General features: G+C 33.0%; 2 protein-coding genes across 2 annotated transcripts; both read right to left on the bottom strand.

Moving 5' to 3' along the window:
• Positions 1-900: 900 nt before the first annotated feature.
• LOC136271570 (toll-like receptor 4) lies at positions 901-3,428 on the bottom strand. The gene is made up of 2 exons (XM_066071850.1): positions 3,368-3,428; positions 901-3,213 (listed from the first exon to the last, which is right to left on the bottom strand). Exon 2 carries the CDS (start codon positions 3,211-3,213, stop codon positions 940-942), a length of 2,274 nt encoding a protein of 757 aa, XP_065927922.1. The 5' UTR covers positions 3,368-3,428; the 3' UTR covers positions 901-939.
• Positions 3,429-10,724: 7,296 nt separating this feature from the next.
• Positions 10,725-14,223, bottom strand: LOC136271571 (cyclic GMP-AMP synthase-like receptor). The gene is made up of 2 exons (XM_066071851.1): positions 14,126-14,223; positions 10,725-13,472 (listed from the first exon to the last, which is right to left on the bottom strand). Exons 1-2 carry the CDS (start codon positions 14,146-14,148, stop codon positions 12,443-12,445), a joined length of 1,053 nt encoding a protein of 350 aa, XP_065927923.1. The 5' UTR covers positions 14,149-14,223; the 3' UTR covers positions 10,725-12,442.
• Between the last annotated feature and the right edge of the window lie 2,076 nt (positions 14,224-16,299).

Genomic DNA, 16,299 nt, shown 5'->3' with positions numbered 1-16,299 from the left:
GGTGAGCAAGGTGGCCCATGGGCCTCTCGTTCGAGTTCTTTGGCGTTCAAATAAATTTTGCTGAAGGTGCTTGAAAATTAATATATGGTTCGTTTTGGAAGCAAAAACGTTGGACTGTATTTTTAGTTTTTTCCCTCACCGTTCACATTAAAGAAAGATAATATGTGTCAGTGTTTACAAAAAGGAAATGTTAACGCTAAAACAATCTTCCATTTAAAAAATGATACCTTTTTTGTTATTTGTACATATCTTATCAAATTGTTTTTTTATTAATTTGAAACTGCACTGATTGTGTTTTCTCCCAAACTGAACTCACTCTACTGTTTTGTCAAAGTGCATATTGTTTTTGGAAAGAAATGTCACAGTGCGCTGTGATTTTAATACTTTTTTCAAATCTCTGATAACCATTGTTTTAACAGATGACATTGGTTTCCAAGCACATCTCTTAAGGAAATAAAACACAAGTTTGAAGGATAGAAATTGACTGACATTCTGTAAATCTGATAAAGAAAACGATCAAATACTCAGGAATAATATGGCGGCATTATCTAATTTCGTTGTGGTAAATTTTCGTTGATTTCTTAGATTTTTCAGGTTTGTGGGGACGTAATTTCGGGTTTTTTAATATATACAAAAGTAATTATGATTCTGTTACCCTGGTTTATTAATTCGTGAAAGAGGTTAATTCGTTGATGAGATTCGTCCACACGAATTCCACGAAAATTGAACACCCACGAAATCTAATGAATTCACAGTAATATTTATACCTATTCATAACACCAATGTGAAATAAACTTTTATGCATAAATATGTAGAAAACATGAATAATTTTGAACATAAGTATATCAAAGATTTGTAAAAAAAAAAAATAAAAAAAAATATACAATAGTTTATGTGCCATCTTGTCTCTGTATATATTTCTAACAACTTTATAAATGACTACTGTGGAATTGATTTTAAAGTTTCACAAAGCTGATCCCAGAATGCAAAATTGTCATTATTTTTGTCAGGATACTCTAGATATGATTGATTTTCTAATAAATCTAGAATTTTAAATGGAACTTTTCTAAAAACATCCTTCTCCAATATTATCAAACACAAAATATTTTGTCCTTTTCTTGAATATATGGTTTCCATTCTTGCCATATTAAGTTCATACATACACCAATACGAATCAACAAAATATGGCGTCAAGACACACACCGTCCGTCTGCTGGTGTGAATAGCGTTGGTTATGTTGTCTGCAATGTCAGTTCCAGGAATGAAGTCTCGGCAGTGAATGCAAATTCTCAGGCCGTTTTCTTTTTCAAGAAAATTAAGTTTGTTCAATATAAATTCTCTGTCTTCTTCGGCATACGAAATAAATGCATCGAAGCGATAGGTTACATCATCATTCGCATTTTGCATATGCTGAACTTCTGTATATCGTCTTTTTGCAAGATAGTATAGGTACCTTAATCTCCATCTATAACGGTTTAGTATTGAACTAATGGTGATACTCATGAAAACCAACAATATCAATGACAGTACAACTATCAGAGATAGATATGTTGCACAATAGGTTTCCAGATATGTAGCTATGTTACTTAAGTCTCGAAAATGAAGCAAAGTCGAGTTTGCTGAAGTACAGTTGTACTTTGATAAGAATAGAAAGTGATCTTTGTAACGTAAAACCCGTTGTAGAAAGTCCAAGTCAAGACATCCGCATTGAAGTGGATTTTGAAGTAAATTTATTTTGAGCTGTCCGTAACCCCGAATCAAACTTTCTACTGATGCAAAAATTGGAGGATCTAAAGATGTTATTTGATTATTTGATAAATCAATCAATGAAAGTTTTCGCATATGTGATATAACAATATCAAATGTTTTCAAAGAATTGTAATGGAGAAAAAGTCTGGATAAATTAATCATATGTTGAAACATTAGTCGTGGAAGATTTCTTATTTGGTTTTTGGACAAATCAAGCACCTCCATGCTACCAAGCCCTCGAAATATTTCTCCGTTTACATCACTTTCAAAACAGTTTCCTAGCACATTTCGTGAAAGATTCAAATGAAGAAGTCCATCGAAATCGTCGAAAAATTTGTGTGATATTTCAACACAAAGATTATTTGAAAAATCCAGATAACGGGCGCTTTGGAAACCGCGCACTCGCCCTTGTAATGAGTAGAAAATATTGTTCTGAAAAAATAAATGTGTCAGTTTTCGGTTCGTAGTGTTAAAATGGTACGAATTAATTTCCATTTTATACATGTTATTATGAAAGTAGAGTTTTTCCAAGTTTGGGGGTAGGTAAATGGTTATAGACTCCCTTAAAGATGTATTTTGGTCGCCGATAGCTGCAGTTTGTTTATTTAATCTTGTTTCCATTACTGAAACATGGGTATGTAAACGGTTCGTACTTGAGACAGCCACAGGATAAAAATAAGTATTTCTCTTATCTTTGCAATAATAAGCTATGTTTCTTTGAGGATGAAACTTGTTTTCAAATGTAACATTGAGTATTTTCAACATCCTAAGACTACTCAAAAGAAAAAGGTATTTTCCGAAGCTCAAATTGTTGTCTCCAATATTTAATGCTTGCAGCGTTTTGGGCAACATCAACAGCACTGTAGGTTGAAAAAAGGCTATTCTATTGGAGGCAATGGATACTGTTTCTAAAGAGGTGTTTGAAAGATAGATGATATACTCGGTTCGAAAAACATTGGTTATGCCATATAAACAGTGTAGTCTGTCAAGAAGTAGAGTTCTGATATTAGAATTTTGTATGTCATACGTCACATTTATAAGAACGGATAGGGTAAGTTCCGGGTTATTTGAGATATCTAGATGTTCTAGTTCACTTTTGTTTGAAAATGCTCCCGATTCAATATATTGAAGATTACAATACGATATGACGACGTGCCGAAGCTTTTGATATCTTTGAAGCGCACTTGCTTCGATTTTTTGCAAACGGATATTTCCAGTTAAAATTAGATATGTCAAATTTTCTGGCAAATGCATGGGAAAATCTTTAATCTTGTTCCATCCAAAATCGATTTGTGTGACGTCATTTGTAAAATTCGGAGTTTTTGTCAAACGTTGTCCGCTGCAATTGGCAAAGATGAAAGTGCTGCGGTATATGCACGTGCATTTTCTTTCTGTAGAACATTGCAATTGAATACCATTCACGCAGAAGAAAAGTATGGTTCCAAAGAGGATTACAAGAAACATCTAAAAATGAAATAACGTAATGTACTTTATTAAATAAGCCATACTTTTACTTTATTTTAAATGTATCTATACAAAATGATTCACATATATAATGATGATTGCAAATTTAAAGAATTAAAATTGTTCATATAAGAAAGATTTAAATTTATTTTACCTTTTATTCCTATGAATTTTACCACCTTTTACTACCTGCCGCCAAAAATATTCTAAAGCAAATTCATTGGTTTGAAAAACAAGGAAGCTTTAATCCTGCCATGTGATTATTTTATAGTCTTATGTTATCAACAAAAATCTAATAAAACTTCCTGCGTCAGTTTAATTATTGGGTTATTAAAATTTATTATTTTAAAGCCCACAAGAGTTGTATTTACTTTCCCATTTGTAGTAACTGCTCCTTAACAACTTTATCGGTTTCAATGTTAATAAAAATTCTCCAAGGAAATGATAGCTATATGATATTGAAGAACGCATTATAGTTGTGCCTAGACCGAATGTATGCGTCCATCAACTTTAAACCATTAAATTCTGTACCATTGATAGTGACAGGTTTTTTCTCTTAAGTGGTGAAATTAAAACAAGAATAATAACACGTTAAGAAGATATTTGCCTAAGAAACAAAACACTTTTAAATACATTTCGGTTTTCTTCATTTAATGATCTTAAACAAGTAATTTTGTTGGGTTTTTTTTCATCATTTTCGCAAACAATATGACAGTGATTTTATATTTATATTTATGTGCTTTCTACTAACTTACAAGGGAATCAACGTATCATCAATTTTTATATATATTGTCTTCCAAATTATTTCTAAACAGTTGACAAATTGCTAGAATTTGGTTTGTACTGCAACAAACGATTTGATCTTTTCTGATTTTTCAAAGTATCTTAGTAAAGAAAGTGCTGATACTGTATACAGGGTTATTTTCACCCGTGCAAATTTTGCCCTTCTTGCAAACTTGCAAACAGTTTCACCTTGTATTAATGCCCAGTCTTAAATTCGCCTAATAACAATAAGGGCAAAAGGTTGGAAAATAAAACGGGGGCAAATATTTCCCTGTATACAATACATTGCCAAAATAAGGAAATACAGACAAATCAATTCCATAAATTATTCTTTCCTTTCCGTTCTGAGACAGTTGTGTCTGGTATTATCCGAGAGTCGTTCTCCGGGGGGAAAGCCATTCTATCACCTTCAGTGACATGGCCGGGAAAACTATATATTGAACATGTGACAAGTTACGTATATTGTGTTTTTTACATTTATATTTCAGACAAACGAAAATAGTCCCTGTAAAAAGTTTCGTCTATTAAATGCTTTATTGTTACCAAAAAATGTATTTATACCGAAATTACCTTTACGATAAAGAAAATCTGTTTGCATTTTATTTACCTTTACGTTAAGGCCATCAGTTGGGCTGATGTCTGATTGCTGGAATAACCTCTCAGGTGTGTGATGATGTAGATAGCCATGTGTATCAGGGGTCTGCCACCAAGACCAACGTCTGCTCAGATCCATGTCTCTCCAAACTGTGTCTAAGAATGTGCAACACCTGCCGTTAGTCTCTCTCTCTCTCTCTTTCTCTCTCTCTCAGTCATCAGTTTACGTGTAGGGTTTTTTTTTCACCAAAATAGAACATATAATTAAGACACGACCTTTTAAAACAATATTTTCTGTTGTTTTGTATCAATTTGTATATTTATATAATTTTTGTCTTCGAGCTTACAATTGGTACAGTTGTGACAGTCTTTTAAATGCCCTCTTTCTGCAATATCACACAGGTATGTGTGGATAGGATTTACGTAAGCAATCTTTCAAGGAAAGAAGCTAGCATTTTTATAGTATATTTTTACTTCCAAGCAATTAAAAGAACACGGAACAAAACAGATTTTTATTTATCTTACAAAACGCAGATGCATTTAAATATGTCAAGATGACAATTATGATTAGTGAATTAAAAGTTTAAACAAGACCAGTTAGCTAGGGACCTCACGATCAGGACTCAATATGATGACGAAAAGTGGAAAACAAAATATTAAACCAATGTTGTTGACCTTTAAGTTAAACTTTCATATTCTTATAAATTGTTGTCATGAAAAGTTTTTGGAAATTATTATGATTAATTGCACAAAACATCCATGTCACAGTTGACATAGATAAATATATGCTCTATTTTCCATTCATAAATGGGTGGGAATTTGATAAAGGTCGAACCTGAACAGTCAATGTTGTCAAAAAAATTTCTGTAACAACAACCGTCCATTTAGAAAGATAAAGGATTTTTTTTTCCAGATATTATCGAAATGAGATTACGAACGACAACTTCTGTGTTTATTTCAAGGACGTTTAAACCCCTGAAGATGATGACGACAAAAACAGTGACACCTCCGTAAATGATGATCACTGTGTTGACATTATCTGCACGTACGCATGTTTTACTTAACATTTTATTAGAGTTGCTAAACATTTATGTTATGGATATTGGTCCCTTTTCTGAACTCAATGTTTACATAATTGAAACCGAATCGTTTCATTTTTTATTACAAATAATGACGTCACCAATATGGTAGATGTTGATCAGGCCTCCTTTAAGCGACTTGCCACCATTCGTTGAGATATGTGTAATGATGATTGTATAATGGAAGCCTGTTTAAGAATATGCGGTAAATGTGGTGATTCCTAAATCATTTTTGAAACAAAAGTTATTGATGGTGTTGTTATATATGTACTCGCTCTTTCTAAAGAAAGTTCGGATATTTTGTTGTATTCCAGCTATGTCCGTCCGTCTCTTATGTCGTTCTTTCTCATAACCGATCTTACATTTAGACTTATCACCTCTAAGAATATGTTTTGGGGTGTTATGTTGATTTGTAAATAGGGTTTGAAAAATTCCATGTTGATTGTAGGGGACAACTCGTGGAATTTTAAACGGTGTCCAAATCGGTGTCTTGAAATAGGATTAAGTGTGACCTGTAAATGTGCAATTAAGTGCAGGAAATCTAATTTTCCCCCCTATTTAATGCTGAAAAATGACGTTATTTTGCACAAAACCTGGTTCCCATAACACTAACATTTAATGCGAAAGTTAAATTAATTTTTGAAGCATAATAAGAAATGTCCTGCATGTGCAATAGGGTTTCGTAAAATTTGATTTTAAATCTTGGGTTTAAAAGGTTGAAAAAATGATGTATTTTTAAAAAAAAATTTCAAATAATCTACAGCATCTTTTGTAATATGAATAAGAGTGTCGTCATGCAGATGCGCAATCGGGTTTAAAAATTTAATTTTCCTTCAAGGGCTCAAATTGTAGCTAAGAAAAACGTTCATCCCTCCAAACAAAACTCCTCTTATAATATCCAATAGCCAAGATATCTCTTGGAATGGTAGGAGGATGTCATGCATGTGTTAAGGTGCGGTCACACGATGCGTTTTCCCATCATATCTTCAATCTACTTGCTCAGGTAAATAACTATTTGTGGTTTGGAGACTCCCTGCTACGTGTAAACTATATGAATGGAGATTTCATATGCATGTAAAAAATAGCTTGGCGCAAGTGAAAGATCATTGCATTATTGGGGTAGATATTACCAACATGGGTCAAACTCTACATATGAATAAGATACAAATTTTTGTTTTAATCCAGTTCTGGTTATTCAGAGTTTCTCAGTGGGAGCATACTCTATATATACCACGTGATGTGCAAGTATACAAGGAGTAATAAAAAAAAATAATTAAAAAACAGACTATGGTTTAGGGGTTGGGATCTCTTCGGTTTTTCTTTATCATTTCGTTGGAATGGGTAAGGTTGAAACCAACTCCTGAGGATCATGTCCTAAACACCTTTTAATTTTAACGGTTTTCACGAAATTTCGGCATTTCCTGTTTTATAGGGGTCAAAACCATCCAATAGAATTATGTCATATAGCATAGGATGCGTTATAACATGAGGAACAAAAATACATAGGAAATAAATATAAAGGTAAGGAATGCATGATTTTAAAGATATTTTGTCATTTTCATTTCTGGGGGTGGGGTATGATTACCCCATTGACAGGGGAGATATCGTATAAATGTAACTTGACATGATCAGAAGAAATATTTATGATTAAGGGGAAGAGATGTCAACCATTTACAAGATATATGATCAATAAGCGAATTTTAGAAAAAAAAGAGGCACGTTAAAATGATTGCAGAATATTAACCAAAATGACTATTATTAAATATAGAAAAAAAAGTTAAAATGATTACTGAAGACTTGCACAAATGAACATTGTTAAATTATCAAGCATTTCATGCCAGTTGCACAGTTGTACTGGATGTAGAACAAATAGTTACAAGGCTATGAAAGCATTCTTAGTACATCTGATTTCACTAGAATGTATAACGCATGTTTCCTATGCATTTGGCTAGAAAGCAAAGGGGCTAATCGGGCTTTTTTATCATTCAACACTTCTGTATACACCAATGCAAGGTTTCTCCGTGTAAAGTAATCAATGAATTGATTGCCTACTAAGCTGTGCTAGTAAACTCTTCTCAGCTCAGTAGTATTTATGGTTTTAAAAAAAATTAGAACTCTATTGCCTGTGGGTTTGCAGCAGAAATCCCAAGAGTCCAATACTATACAGGGTAGTGTATCTTTTTATTTGTAGTGAAGGTATATTTGCAAATTGGAAATAGCATTTAGTAGACAAAAAAATAAGAGAATGGTTGCTATATTCTGCAAGTAGACATTCAGATTGGGATCAACACAAATCCCTGCTTGATAAAGTACATTATTTAAGATGAAAAGCATTTGAGAATGCTTTGCTTTGACCTCATAACGTCTGACTCCCCATAGATAACAATTGCGATCCATTGTTAGCAGACATATGTCTTTGTTATATAAAGCAGAATACATACACAGACTTGTACATAGACATAAGAAACCACACGCTGTGGCCTTCAGCTCGACACTCAGGTATACCGACGACATATCATCAATTAACAATATTTGGTGTATGCTGTTTTAATATTTGGATATGTTTTTAACTAAGATTTGTTATCATATGCCTCCTTTACACCCATGTGTGGTTTTGTCGTCCATATTGAATTGTAGAAATAAGTAGGAATCTTATTAGCTTGTTGACTGAGAAACTTATGAATATGGAAGTAAAGAAATCTCTAAGTTTTGAGATTCGACTACCTTTTTGGAAGAAATTCTTAATTTTGTGGGCATAAGCTGTTTAAGTTATTTATAGATTATCAAATTCCTTTTTAGGCATCGGTGTATTAATTGTAGCCTCAAACTACAGACCTCAAAAGTTTGTTATAAAGTCAAACAAATGAGTTGTAAAAGGATGTACATACAATAACGGGATTTGCAACGTCTTAACCGCCATGTTTACATTTAAATCTGAAATATCATGCACATGTTGAAAAAAATCGCAAATTTTGCGTAATCATCCTGCACTAAGGACCACATAACGTAAAACATCAGTACCAACGAAAGACATTAATATACGAACTTGCTTTCAATCGTTGTGACATAAATTAAAACAAATTTTAATAAATGTAAAATCATTGCTTCTGCTAAAGACGAATGTGTTCTTCTTGTTGATACCGATCTGTTTCATAAATGTTGAATTATCATGTTCAAAACTGAATGAGATATAAGGGAAATAAATATCTAGTTTTAACGTCATTGTGGACCAGATATATGAGAATTTAATCATCATATTTTTTAAAAGTATTTATTTTTTCATGTACAAATTGTTTTCAGCGATAAAAGGAAATACATTGAATTTGTGATCTAAGCAAAGCATTTTTATCAAAGTGGTACATTGTACATCAAAAGAAACGCAACATCAAAACATAGCACATTCTCTCTCTCTGTTATCAAAAATTAGTCAAGTTTATTGAAACAAATTGATCTATATTGAACTCAACTTATTGAATATGCATTTTCCCTTCATCCGTTCTGAAACAAAAAAGTAACTAAATAACTTTAGGAGAGTACATACTGTTTCATTTCAAATATTACAAAAAAAAGAGAAAGTCCTGAATGATTTTAAGATAACTACACATAAGCACACATAAACAAAAGTCATATCTTAGGTACTGCACTCCAATGTAAATACAGGTACATATAATTGTAAATTAGGGACTGTGGATAAATGTGAGATATAACTCTGTGCTTGTAGAAATCTAAACATAGATCGGTATATGTTGTAATTGTCGATGGCTTTTTATAATATGTCCCGAGTTTCTGCTTCCACCACTATTGGCTTGACATTTCGATTGTCCATTTATCCATAATTGATTTCCGCATGAAGGGGCTATAACTTGTGTAGTTTACTTGACGTATGACAATCCCTTTCTTCTTTCGATACATCATTTATAACAAAACAAGAGGCCCATGGGCCACATCGCTCACCTGAGGAACAATAGGTATGATAAAATCAGCTTAATGGAGTCATAATACAAACTATCTGGACAATGTACAATAATACATGTATATCCTGTATAAATAAATTCCATTTTCCCCCTCAATATTCTTATCTTTATAATCATTAGTCCCTTTTCTAACAGGATGATTTTATAGTCATATTACATGTTGAGTATTGCAGTTCTCAAAATGATCCTTAAGAATTGTTTATATATGGGTTAAAAACCTACATCAAACTCTGAACCTTCTAGTGAGGCCGAAGAATTGCCCTCGGGCCAAAGTCTTAACAATTATAAAGAATCATCTGGCTAATTAGTTTCTGAGAAGAAGATTTTTAAAGATTTAATCTACATATTCTTATGTAAAACTTTGACCCCCCCCCCCATTGTGGCGCAACCCTACCCCCGGGAATCATGATTTTCACAACTTTGAATCTACACTACCTGATAATGCTTCCACTCAAGTTTCAGCTTTCCTAGCTGATTAGTTTCTGAGTAGAAGTTTTCTAAAGATTTACTCTATATATTCCTATGTAAAACTTCGACCCTCCATTGTGGCCCCACCCTACCCCTGGGGGTCATGATTTTCACAACTTTGAATCTACACTAACTGAGGATGCTTTCACACAAGTTTCAGCTTTTCTGGCCGAATGGTTCTTGAGAAGAAGTTTTTTGAAAATTTTTGAAAATTTTTCATTAATTTCAAATATTATCTCCCATTTAAAAAGGATGTGGCCCTTAATTTTCACAACTTTGAATTCCCTTTGCCTAAGAATGATTTGTGTCAAGTTTAGTTGAAATTGGCCCAGTAGTTCTTGAGAAGATGTTGAAAATGTGAAAAGTTTACGGACAGATGGACGGATAGACGGACGACAGACAAAATATGATCAGAGAAGCTCATTTGAGCTTTCAGCTCAGGTGAGCTAACAAGACATGGTATATGTTACTTTTTGCCACCAGCGTGACATTTATTGTTACATAACACTGTAACACATTATGTAAAATTGTATAAAATAACATTACATAATACCAAATTTGAAAATTGAAAATTAATTAAATTATGGCACAACTATGCATTTGATATTTTGATATTTATATGATGTAATTAAAATTAATATCAGATTAGTAGGTAATTATCATATACAAATATGAATTTTAGCGCGTCTTTCTAAACAAAGAGAGTCACTAGAATTCCCGCGTTTAATTTCATTGGTCAAATGATGACACCATCGTTACGTGACCTAATACAACACTCTCTACTTCTTGATAATGCACATTAAAAAGTGCGATAATTCCTAAGCCGATAAATTGTAAAATCAATATATATAAAGCATTTAAACTTGAAATTCCTTTGTGTCCAAACTAATATGAAAAAGGTCCGGTTTCTGTTTTGAAACGCCCCATACCCCTTATAAGGTTTCAATACAGAACACACATAGAAAGTCTACAGAGATTTTACATTGCATCAGCAATGAAATAGCTCGGATGATGATGATGTTTAAAAATTGTGCGAGGTATTCTGAGCGTGTTTCGAATGTAGAAAAGATGTAAACATTTCCCAATATAAATCTCCGTAAAAAAATCGGTTTCCGTTTCTGTGAATTTTTCCAAGTGAAAAATGATAATGTGTCAATGAGGTTATCTTTATGTTTTCTTTTTCATATATATCAAAAGTATTTTTTTCACAGAAACATGTATGAGTATTTTTATTTAAAATCATCAAAAACGAATGGAGGCAATTATTTGAATCAGACCACAAGACAGATAATTTTAAAGATAAAAGTGTTGACTGAACCATCAATCTAAGGGAAGGACCTGGTTATCTGTTGACTGAACTATGTCCTGTATTCTTATCTGTGTAGCAGATCGTATTTTGTTGACTGGATACTCTGTAATCAGTGACTGTTGGTATGAGTAAAGAGCAGCCGGGAGGTTCCCTGTGATCTGTTGACAGATCCCCAGGATCTCCCAAGAGATGTCTCTGGTTTCTCTAGGTATATACAGTCTCCGACCATGGTGGAGTAGGACCTGTAGCTCATCTAGAGCTGCTTGTGATAATGTTGTATCAATTTGTCTGTAACACAAGAACTCTAGGAAATGTAACATTACAAACACTGGGATAACGAATGCAAGCTCTCTATTTTGTAGAGCAGACTGTTGTTCTGATCTTAGCTCTGTGATATAACAAATTTTGTTGATAAGTACAATATCAGTTGTTACAGCCTCTCTCATCTTTTTAGACCAGGATTTTCCCCCTACAGCCTCAGTATACCTCTCTCTTACTACACGTCCATTATACATAATATATGGCTGTGCTAACTTGACCTTTGTCATCTCTACTGCAGATAGAGCTTCCTTGTATCTGAGCGTCTTGTTATAATACATGGCAATATACAGCATGTCAGAAACAAACCCAAACTTGGCTGCTAATTTCAGCATACGGCAGGAAATTTTGTCTGCAATATATACCTGTTTGTTGACACCTGTGTTAGTGTACATGTTTTGTAATAGAAAAGAAGTTTGCTGAAAGATGATGACTGCAAATTTTTGCAAAACAACAACTTGATTTTGTGTCAATGGTGAATGCACAAACTGTTCTATCATGTGTATTGCTTTGGTAATATTGCCCGTAAACAAATTTGCAGCTACAGCCATTATGGACTCTCCGATAAGTTCTCCATCATTTTCAACTTCCGATCTCATTATACTTTCATCTGTACAAATAAAAAGTCTAGGATTGTACAGGACATCAACAATGTAGGACCTGATAGAGGAACTCTGTAACAGACAGGCCAGACCTTTCTTGTACTATTCATGTAACTGTAGGAACAACCTGTTTTGTGCTGAGCCATGGACCTTTGTCAGAAACAAATTGTTTTGTGGGATGAAAAAGTTAGGACAGATCCCCTCATACACCCATTTAAGGAGGAGTTTAAAGCAGACCCAGAAACCGTCCAAGAGATTTTGTGAACACCAGTGAGGTAGTGTGTTTTGTTGAATCGCCCAGAAAATTGTTGTCTTCATGTGATAGGAACACAACAATTTATTGGTGTCGTCTGATTGTTGATTTATAACTTCTTTTAAGAAAATTTTTAACAATCCATATGTCAAAAACTGACAGTGGTTCATTGATGACACAAGTTTATATTCTGCCCGAGAAAAAGAAATTCTCCATTCTTCATTTTCATGGGGTCCTAATGGGTGTCCAATCGCTACAAAGTGACATCCATTTCTGACAATGTCATTGACAACTTCAGCATCAGGCCATGAATGACATCTAAGTATCCTTAGGGCGGACAGAGGCCAAATGTCAGAAACAAAACAGTGGGCAAGATCATATTCTAGTGATCCTCTGTAAATACCACTACCACAGGGTCCGTGTACAGTAGAATCAAGATTTCCGACATTACACATTATATGTCTCCATATAGAACTAGATATACAGACTCTTCCATTCACTCTGACACATGATAATTGGACTTGTCTGTATGTAAATGGTGTCAGTAATTGAAGAAGAGTGAATCCTGGTGGGCTCTCGGAACTGTCAGAGAGAATCAAGGCCGTGTTGCTTGTGTTGTAATTCTTGGTCTGAGACATGTTCATGATCACTCGGTGGTTGTTTGGCCAGAACATACAGTCCAAATCTGATCCCACTAGTCTTAATCCTTCTCTTATACTTCCACTATACATAGGGATCCCATAGCCTTTTTTCATTCTTATGTCCACCATCTCCATAAAGTCCCAAGTGTCCCTACGGATAGCTACCTGTTGTAACATCCCCACTATCTTACACAGTCCCACAAACACCGACTCGGACATGTGCTGCATTCCGTCGTATCTGTTGTTATTTAAATGTATAATTTGGAAACATATCTTTTTGTTTTTATTTGCATTGTATTTATAACTTAAAAATCATGAAAGTAGAAATCGTACTCTTCTGTCTACATTAAAGGGGCATGGTCATGATTTGGTCAAAAATTATGTCTCCTATTTTAATGTTATCAATGCTTCAGTTAGACATTTTTAAAAGGCAACCAAAATTCGAGCATCATTTGTTGATTTTTTAGCAAGTTACAGGGCTTACAATTCTTTGTTATGTAAACAAAGCTTTTGTTTACATTTTGAATGTTGATTCAGAAGTGAAAATTCCATTTTTAAGACTTAAAATGAAAGTGCTAAACGTTTGTAACTGTTCATTTATGCTTAAAAAGTATAAAAAGATAGACAAATCAGCTTGAAAAAGACTTTTTACTTGTAAATTGACCCTATGTAAAACAAAAATAGGGCACCAGCCTTGTTTACATGACAAAGAGTTGTGACCCATGTATCTTGCTCATAACTCTACGACTGACTCTCAAATTTCACTTGATCATCAGAATTACATTCCTAAAGCATTGTAAATAACAAATAAACAAACAAGTAAAAATGCATTTGATCAAAATCTTGCCCCTTTAAAAAGAAAAATCTAGGATATCAATTTAATGCACTTACATTTGTGGGGGGAATGATTCCATGTTGAAAGAAATAACCTATCCACTGAGGAATAAATTAATGCTGCTATTTATTTTAGGTGCTGTTATTGTCACAAGTCTTTATTGAAAACACTTAACAACAATCTTAAAATTTAAGGAAGTGTCCACGTGTTAAGAGAGATGAATTTAGTAATTGTATAAATAAACATGCAAAGAAACTCAACAACGCCAAACTTAGAAATTCTTCCTGTTCAATGGTTGAAAACTTTGACTATAGATAAAATAAGGTCAATACTTGCTCTGATTAGATTGTGATTTTGTTTAAACTGGAATATAAAAACATATCAAATTAACAACCAATTCTCACCGACTCCGACAAATTATTTTTGTTCTTATTGTGCATCCATGTAACAGCTAGGAACAACGAGGTTGTACCTGAAAAAAAAAACCAGTATTTGGCAACAGAAATATATTTTGTATCACAGCTTAAGAGATATATTTTGGAAAATAATATACAAATGTTATGCATCAATTTAACAGTTTTGAATAAATACTAAATGCACTCAAAAAATATACTAGTACAAGTTCTTTAAAATGAGAAGGTAAAAATATCTTGATATTCTAAACAGAGAGTGTAACAGGAAAAAACAACTTTCTATTTAAGGAATAAGGAATCATTCTTTGAGTATTATGAGGTTAAAATATGTTTTATTTTCAGAAAGGCAGTGCCATTTACAATTAAACTTTGCAAAAAGCTTTCTTGGGTGCAGGCCATGCAATACATCTACGTCATTTAAATGAATTTAGAATTACATGTATTGAAACTTTCTTGGCATTTTTTTAAAAGCATGTTCTAAACATAACCTTATACATGTTATATAACACCTGCATAAAAAAAGACTGCAACTTGTGTGGAAGCAGGAGAGCAGTTTGTATTAAAGCAATTTGTATTAAAGCATCCCCAAGTAAGGGCGATTCAAGTTTGTTCAAATCATAATCCAAGGGTTTAGGGCTGGACCACAGTGGGGATTAATTTTATATAGGAATAAAAAGAAAAAAAAATGTATGACTATTGTTGCTTAGGTGAACAATTTATTGTTGTATATTGTTTTATCAGAATTAATTTACTAGCAATCAATGCTTCTGATTTTCAGGGAAGCCGATTTGGAATTTTTTTTATTTTTTAACTATATATTATTTCCATTAAGGTAGACCCAGTGTTGTAGAAATGTGTGTCAAACCCAGTTTTTAAAAATTTTAAGTGTCATAAGTTTTTTTAATTACTAAAGAGGTCAAAATGTTTATACCTTTGCACGTTTGTTTTCTTACAATGAGCTTCAGTTAACAAGGTCCAAAAATTGAGCAGCCAAATTTTAACACAATGAATCATGATCTAAGTATTTATTAGATTATGCACGAAAATGCATTATTATAGGTTAAAATGTAAGAAAATCAAATGAAAGTTGTTAAATGAAAAAGTCTCGATGATTTTCTACAAAAAATAAACAAAAAAATAAAAAATATTAAATTCATTCATCACGCAACTTTTCAAAAAATTTCATAAGATAGGAAAAGATTTTACGGCTTACATACTATCTTTAGAAACATTTTTTTAAGAGTTATACATTTGGTTAACAAAATAAAGCATAGTTTATCTAAAATGGCCAGCTAGTTTTTTGTTTGATGAACATGTATGCCCCCATATTGTTTCATTTTTTTCCAAGTTGTTTTTGTAAAGATTGGAAAAAGTTGAAATGAACCACATAGACATCATCTAAGTAATTGTCATTAAAAATTACTTCTGATCACATTTTGTCCGTCTGTCCGTCAGTCTGTCAACTTTTCACATTTTGAACTTCTTCTTTAAAACCACTCCGCAAATTTCAACCAAATATGCCACAAAGCTTTCCAATATAATTGCAGAAATGGACGGCCAGTTTTCATTGTAAAAAAGAGGGTGCGTTTTTAAAAGTCTACTCAAGAACTACTGAGTGAAATTCAACGTAATTTAGCTTAAATATTCTTTAGAAAAGGAAAATATATTTTGTAAAAAAATAAGGACTAATTCTATTCCAAATTTGAGCTAATTACGAAATTTATAAGGGGGGGGGGGGTTCAATCATTTTTTTTAACTTCTGGTTCGTTATTCAGTAAATCGCGAAATAAAGTCGCCGCAAATAAAAGTTGGTTTAC

This window comes from Magallana gigas, chromosome 9, assembly GCF_963853765.1.
Source record: "Magallana gigas chromosome 9, xbMagGiga1.1, whole genome shotgun sequence".
In the NCBI taxonomy this organism is placed as follows: Eukaryota; Metazoa; Mollusca; class Bivalvia; order Ostreida; family Ostreidae; genus Magallana; species Magallana gigas.
Note: the sequence above shows the minus strand (reverse complement) of the source record. Positions and strands in the feature narration are given on the sequence as shown.

Coding starts and splice junctions, on each gene's coding strand:
- LOC136271570 (XM_066071850.1), bottom strand. CDS start 3,213: ATGTTTCTTGTAATCCTCTTTGGAACCATACTTTTCTTCTGCGTGAAT.
- LOC136271571 (XM_066071851.1), bottom strand. CDS start 14,148: ATGGAATCATTCCCCCCACAAAT. Junction 13,473..14,125: donor GAATCATTCCCCCCACAAAT/GTAAGTGCATTA, acceptor AAATAACAACAG/ATACGACGGAATGCAGCACA.